Source organism: Pseudorasbora parva, chromosome 5, assembly GCF_024679245.1.
Source record: "Pseudorasbora parva isolate DD20220531a chromosome 5, ASM2467924v1, whole genome shotgun sequence".
Classification (NCBI taxonomy): Eukaryota; Metazoa; Chordata; class Actinopteri; order Cypriniformes; family Gobionidae; genus Pseudorasbora; species Pseudorasbora parva.
This window is the reverse complement of record NC_090176.1, coordinates 36,880,763-36,888,219: the sequence shown is the minus strand read 5'-3', so window position 1 is coordinate 36,888,219 and position 7,457 is coordinate 36,880,763. Positions and strand designations below refer to the sequence as shown.

Sequence of the window (7,457 nt, the reverse complement as noted above, 5' to 3'; positions counted from 1 at the left end):
GAACCAAGAATCACCTCCAAAAAGGAAAGACATCACTGTTATTTTTTCACGTCAACACAAATTTGTGTTATATGAACATCGAAGTGAAATGAAAATAATAAATAAATAAATATTTAAAATATATGTAATATGGACTTCAAAGGTCCAACCAGAAGTTTAATCTGCATTTAACATTGGCAAAAGCTAGGGAAAACAGGAAAGTAATACAGATAATGATTCAAACTTTATTAATATGATGAGAACAGTTTTAATTCTTCTGTAATGCAGCTCTTGCAAGATAATAGTGTAATTATTTAGCTCAGTTCACGGATAACTGGAAATTAATTTACGGTTTTAAAATAATTCTCAGATATTATTATTCTCAGATATATATATATATAAAAAACTATTATTAAACTATTTAAAATAGATAATATATAATGAAATAATGTAATAATTCTGTAGGCTTATAACACACTGAAAGATCAAAAGTGAGATGCCATAGACCAAATAGGCTATGGCTAAAAAAACATGTTGACAGAAATGAAACACTTTAAAACAACAAGTTATTTTTATAAAAGCAAGTCTATACTAAAATACGTTTATTTAGATATTTTGTAGTACAATGTCAGAAATTCTGATCCCAACACCAAAAATAATATTTATAGTAGCCTACTTTTTTTTCTTTTTTTCTTTTTTTAGCCTACTGAAAACAGTCTGATCCAAAGACAATAAAAGGGCTTAAATGTAATATACGGAAAGCGTGAGAACAAGTCCGTTAACTAGCACAGATACGCAGTTTTTGTCAGCATGGTGTCTGGTAAAGATGAATAGTTCTTTACCAAACGAGAAAAAGACCTGTTCTTGAAGGAAAAAGACCTGTTCTTGAAGTGAAGTGCCTGTGATTTCAGTTATGTTTCATTTACTGCCATCTTCTGGTCAGATATGGCAATACACAATCCAGCTGGTTTGAGGTTAGAACAAAAAAAAGATAGTTTTTTCGAAGACAGAAAAATTAAAATATTATTTAAAACTTATCAAGTGATACACTAATCTTTCAGAATAAAAAGTAGGGAAGTTCAGAATTAAAATATAGGGTAAAACTAATATGACATCACATCTGCCATTTTGTTACAACCTAACTTGTAAAACTTTGAGGAAGAGAACAAAAAAGGGTCCAAAGTGCAGTAAAGGTGTGGCAGACAGGTGCAGAAGCAAAACTGTTTCAGTGAGCACACAGGAAGACATGAAATAAGGATATATGAAAAAAGAAATATATATACATAACCTATACAAAATACAATTTCTGAGAGCAATATCTGCAGAGTGACTAGACAACGACAAAATGACCAACTGGAAGCTGATTTTCAGCAGCCTATATTTAATATCAGGTGAGATCACTTTTCATGACGTTTTTACAGTAGGCAAGATCAAATCAATGCCATTAGATAACAGTTTGGGTCCAAAAGTTTTTTTTTTTTTTTCTTGTCAGTTGTTTTACGTGACAACTAACCTTTTATTTATAATATGTTTTCAAGTAATATGTTTTCAAGCAATAATGCTGTTAATGTTTACTCCAGGTCTACAAAATGGTGGATTTTTTAGCTACTTGTTTCCTTCATTCATTTAGACTCTTAAGACACAATTCACAACATCAGCAAACATTTTACAAATAACGTTGACTTATGCATTCCGACTGTAATGATTTCATATGTAATAATTAAATAAGGAAATTGTATTAAATATGAATTCATATTTTAGCAAAATGTATAACAATATAATCACACCAAATGTATTGCTAAGTTTACTAATAAACTTAAGTTGTAATGTAAGATTTGTGATAAGGTATGTGAGTAATTTAGCATTTACTTATGTTCAAATAAATACAAGGAATCTTACTATTGTCAAATCATTCTCTCATAAAAATTGTCAAAATATTGTAAAATATTATTTTTGAATTCTGCATTTAAAAACTCTGCTTGAATTCTGAGTTAAATGACTATTAATAATTTGTGACTGTGATATTCACAAAGTTGTCTCTTTCTGCCTCATAGTGATGTCGACTACTTTTGGACTGGAAGTGACAATGAGTCAAGCTTCCATGGAGGTTGCCAGGGGGGATGATGTCACCCTTCAATGCAATTTTAAAAGTCAATTAAATGGTCTTACCATTATAACATGGAGTGGTGCTGCTGATGAGACAGCTGGAGAGAAGGTAAGACTGAAAAATAGACAGTATTGATTACTTCCACTGTCTACCAAAAGTTTAAAAACAATAACTGTTTAATAATGAATGAACTATGCATTGAGACATTAATTGGTTCTTTTTTTTGTCTCATAGGTATTATTTGGTACCTATTACTCCAGTCCTCACAAAGTAGACATTGGACCACAGTATAAAGGCAGAGCAGATATAGTCACTGACCTTGATGCAAAAACTTCGAAACTTACGCTCAAACAAGTCACTCTTAAAGAAAGCAGAAAAATTAAATGTTATGTTCAAATTCCTGGTGATAGTGATGGCAAAACATCTGACACTGCTTTTCTTTTGGTTCAGGGTAAGATTTCTGCCACTTTGTCCAACTTATAACTTAATGAAAATAAATAAAAATATACATTTTTACAGCTTATATGAAAAAATAAATTCCATATAACTTTATACAGCGAATGGGATCCTTTTAAAAATGTTAAATGAATATCTTACAGTTGCACCATCACAACCTGTTTGTAAGGTGGTTGGCACAGCAGAATATGGACACAATATTAGCCTAACCTGTGTTTCTGAAGAGGGCTCGCCAACACCCACGTACAAATGGGAGAGATATGATGTCAAAAATGTCCCAAAAACCTTTCCTCCTAAAACCACTGAAAGTAAGTTCTGTCTCTCTTTCAGTAGATGTATTACCTTTTTTTGTCATTATATGCTAAAGTTTACATATGCGTTTGTGTAACAGAGGATGGAGTTTTGGCTTTGGTCAATGTATCCATGGAGACATCAGGTTACTATATTTGCCTGTCAACCAATAAGGTCGGCTCAGCCAAATGTAACATGACATTGTCTGTAATACCATGTAAGTATTGCCCCATTTGCCTGCTTTCTTTCTGTATAAATTGAAATTTGTGTGTTACTTTCGGAATTATTTTATTCCCATGTTTTGATTTGAAAGATCTTGATATTTTATCTTAAAGCTGCATTCCATAACCTTTTTTGTTTAAAGATTATCCCCCCAAAAAATTTGAGCAAGTCCATAACCAGACAGTATTTAAAACTATCTCCTTACCGTAGCCCGGTTCACAACTGTAAGCTTGAAATAATGTGTTATAATTTGAGTGGTACTGGTAGATTTTTGTGGGAAATTTGAGCATGTCTTTGTTTCATTGCATCACGTCTGTATACATAAAGAAACAGTCCGGCTAGTATAGTATCGCAAGCAAGGATGCTGCAGGTGGCTGATCATTTATAGCTTTTACAGCAGCTGGAATAATTAAACTTCCAGTAATCTAGAAAGGTCCAAATGACAATCATCAGTGAAAACTGGAAATTCACCTGTAGTCAAAAGCAAAAGATTGGACTGTACAAAAATTAAAATCTACAGTTACCACTAGTGAAGTTATTAAACGTAATTTCGGGAGGAGTACGCCCATCTAATCTTTCAATTAATACCAAGGTATAAAACCAGCAGCTTACCTCTTTTCCTTTTTAGTTCCTGCAGCATCCCTCCTCCTCCCCTGCTCCTCCTTTTGTAAAAAAAAAAGGAGAAAAAAAAAGGCTCCTCCTTTTTGTAAAAAAAAAAATTGAAAAATTTCAATTTTCAATCTTTTGAAAATTGTACACCACACTGGTGGTGGTTGAGGAGAGATCCCTGACACGAGTGTAAAGCTATTTAGGTGTACAGTAGTACATATGAAAGCGCTATATAAATGCCTCATCGAGCTCGGGTAGAATCCTCTCCGAGCCCCCATAGCAGACAGCAAGCTAAATCTGTTTACCTCTGTTGCTTGTACAAGCCATTGCTTGTGTAAAAATCAGATAGCAATTAGGTGTTTATCAGAAAAGTCAATCTGACAATTTTATGGTAATTTACTGAGATTAATGTGTGAAATATTGACCTCAGAGACCTTCTGCTTAACCCTTAAAAGCATGAATGTTTCACCAATCATTATTACATATTCAGGTCTTTAGCGACCTGTAGCGGATCTATATCTAATGTGGATGGATAGTTATCTGTCGCAATAATGTAAAACTTTCCTGATATTATAGTAACAATTACAGAAGTATACAATAAGTTTGAGCAGGTTTTTTATACCATCATTGTCCTCGTCAGAGCTCATTTCCCAGTGCATCTGGAACATCTCAAACATATTCTCAAAACTATAATTTTCAACATCTTCAACAGCTTCTTCACAAAAACCACCGTTGAGTGACAGTGACTCTAATATTTGATCGCGGTCAGTTCTGCAGTAAATCGCTGAGCCATTTCAAGTTTGGCTGATGATACTTTCTATTCTTTTGTTTTCTGTCTATGTTAACTATTAGTGAAACGTCACTTCATCACTGTGTATCAGACATTGCCACAGTGTAGAATAAAGGTGAATTGCACTTACACTCACCTAAAGGATTATTAGGAACACCATACTAATCCTGTTTGACCCTCTTTCGCCTTCAGAACTGCCTTAATTCTACGTGGCATTGATTCAACAAGGTGCTGAAAGCATTCTTTAGAAATGTTGGCCCATATTCATAAGATAGCATCTTGCAGTTGATGGAGATTTGTGTGATGCACATCCAGGGCACGAAGCTCCCGTTCCACCACATCCCAAAGATACTCTATTGGGTTGAGATCTGGTGACTGTGGGGGCCATTTTAGGGCCATTCAGTGAACTCATTGTCATGTTCAAGAAACCAGTTTGAAATGATTCGAGCTTTGTGACAGGGTGCATTATCCTGCTGGAAGTAGCCATCAGAGCTTTAAATGCCGTGGCATTTAAACGATGCCCAATTGGCACTAAGGGGCCTAAAGTGTGCCAAGAAAACATCCCCACACCATTACACCACCACCAGCAGCCTGCACAGAAATGCTTAGCTGCATACCTCGGTTGTAACGAGCGGTTATTTCAGTCAAAGTTGCTCTTCTATCAGCTTGAATCAGTTGGCCCATTCTCCTCTGACCTCTAGCATCAACAAGGCATTTTCGCCCGCAGGACTTCCACATACTGGATGTTTTTCCCTTTTCACACCATTCTTTGTAAACCCTAGAAATAGTTGTGTGTGAAAATCCCAGTAACTGAGCAGATTGTGAAATACTCAGACTGGCCCGCCTGGCATCAACAACCATGCCACGCTAAAAATTGCTTAAATCACGTTTCTTTCCCATTCTGACATTCAGTTTGGAGTTCAGGAGATTGTCTTGACCAGGACCACAGCCCGAAATGCATTGAAGCAACTGCCATGTGATTGCTTGATTAGATTATTGCATTAATGAGGAATTGTTGTGCAGAAAAAAATATACTTACACTAATACACACCTTGGGTCATTAATGACTCTATAGAATTTTTTAAGAAAAAATGAATGGGAAAACAGGCATTCTTTTATCATTTTATAACTTATTTTCTTGTTATATTGTTTATAATGAATTGACTGAGGAATGAAGGATACTATGAAGGTTGATGTCTAACTTCAAAAAACTTATGAGGAGGAGGGAAGTTATTGTCATTCACTACCCTCCTTCTCATACGGTTTTTAGTGTATGAGGTTGTTTTTTTTTAACGTATGATGTCATTATGACATCCCGGGTCACTATAGAAACCTGAGGTATGCCTTTAAGGGCTCATTTGCTGGATTTTAATCTCTTGTCTTTCTGTTTTTACAGCTTCTATGAATCTTGCCACAATAGGCATTGCTGCTGGTTGTATTGCTGGAGCAATAGTGCTCATAATAATAATAATCTGCTGTTGCCGCAAGCGGAAACAGAAATCCAAAAAGTAAGTTTTGGAGTAGGTCTTCGTTGATGCTCTAGAAGTAATAAATGTCATTGTTTTTAGATTTTTTTTCATCTGTGCGTTTATTTATTGCCTCAGAACTCCAGTGGTGGAATACCATGACGAACCACAACTTGCATATGTTGAGGTAGGGGATACATACATCACTGAAGAGAGAACTGAAAAAGCTCAAAGTGTCAATGGAGGTGACCGCGATGACGTCAGAGGCCACTATGATGATCGCAAAAGTAGCCCTGATGACCTCAGAGATCGTGATGACCACAGAGATCACTTTGATGAACGCAGAGGTAGCCGTGATGACCTCAAAGATCGCGATGACCTCAGAGATCGGTATGATGATCGTAAAGGTAGCCGTGATGACCTCAGAGATCGGTATGATGATCGCAAAGGCAGCCGTGATGACCTCAGAGATCGGTATGATGATCGCAAAGGCAGCCGTGATGACCTCAGAGATCGGTATGATGATCGCAAAGGCAGCCGTGATGACCTCAGAGATCGGTATGATGATCGCAAAAGTAGCCGTGATGACCTCAGAGATCGGTATGATGATCGTAAAGGTAGCCGTGATGACCTCAGAGATCGGTATGATGATCGCAAAGGTAGCCGTGATGACCTCAGAGAACGGTATGATGATCGCAGAGGTAGCCGTGATGACCTCAGAGATAGGTATGATGATCGTAGAGATCGTTATGATGACCATAGAGATCGCTATAGATAAAATCATTAAGCTCAGTATGATACTCAATATTATCAGTGATGAACCATTGAATTATTATGACAGCCATCTAAATTTTGCTACAAGGAGGATGGCAGTGAGCCAATGCCTCTGCATTTTTTTTCTGTGTTGATAATCAAATAAAATTGTGCTTTGTCCCTGCAGTGCCAAATGATTCAGATTCTTCTGACCTCGCCGAATTACCCTTTTTTATTTATATGTTTTATTTTACAGGAAATACTAGTATTGTATATACAGCATAATTATGTCTGTCGGTTAATGTAATTAGGCTACGTCACATTTTTATTGTTCTGAATCATGAATGTTTTGGGGCTGGTATTCAGAAGGACTGTGACTTCTCTCCACTTTTTTGTACATTTATAATTAATTATAATAATGGGAAAAACATGTTATGTATATGTTTATGTTTTTAATCCAATTAAATAGGTCCTCTTTAATTATAATCATATTTAAATTGCAACCCTTATAATTCTGAATAATTTTATGTGCAGTTTAAGAGCTGATTAGAAGATTTAAGTAATTTTGCAGCACAATGGTGGAATGTATAAAATGATGAACTAATTTATGTTACATACCTGCTTGTCATATTCTAAATAAATAAGTGATTTAAAAATATTGAATGTAGACTGTGTGTAATTCCTTTTTCCCTATTAATCTTTGTAACGTAAAAATTATATAAGCTAAATTATTTCAGTTTTTTCATACAAATCACAATTGGAGTCTCTGTTACAGCTCTATAGG

The 7,457-nt window shown here is 35.4% G+C and overlaps 1 protein-coding gene across 2 annotated transcripts; it reads left to right on the top strand.

Moving 5' to 3' along the window:
• The first annotated feature begins 1,172 nt into the window (after positions 1-1,172).
• Positions 1,173-7,289, top strand: gpa33b (glycoprotein A33 (transmembrane), paralog b). 2 transcript variants are annotated; one of them, XM_067445070.1, is made up of 8 exons: positions 1,173-1,370; positions 2,034-2,194; positions 2,321-2,537; positions 2,686-2,850; positions 2,934-3,050; positions 5,851-5,962; positions 6,059-6,646; positions 6,861-7,289. In XM_067445070.1, exons 1-8 carry the CDS (start codon positions 1,325-1,327, stop codon positions 6,868-6,870), a joined length of 1,416 nt encoding a protein of 471 aa, XP_067301171.1. In that variant the 5' UTR covers positions 1,173-1,324; the 3' UTR covers positions 6,871-7,289. The 2 variants fall into 2 exon arrangements, with proteins under 2 accessions (XP_067301171.1, XP_067301170.1); XM_067445069.1 differs by having other exon boundaries at positions 6,059-7,289.
• The last annotated feature ends 168 nt before the right edge of the window (positions 7,290-7,457 follow it).

Excerpts from the sequence above, each read along its gene's own strand:
- gpa33b (XM_067445069.1), top strand. The coding sequence starts at position 1,325 with ATGACCAACTGGAAGCTGATTTTCAGCAGCCTATATTTAATATCAG. Across the intron at positions 1,371-2,033 it reads CAGCCTATATTTAATATCAG|TGATGTCGACTACTTTTGGA; the intron begins GTGAGATCACTT and ends TCTGCCTCATAG. Across the intron at positions 2,538-2,685 it reads TGCTTTTCTTTTGGTTCAGG|TTGCACCATCACAACCTGTT; the intron begins GTAAGATTTCTG and ends AATATCTTACAG.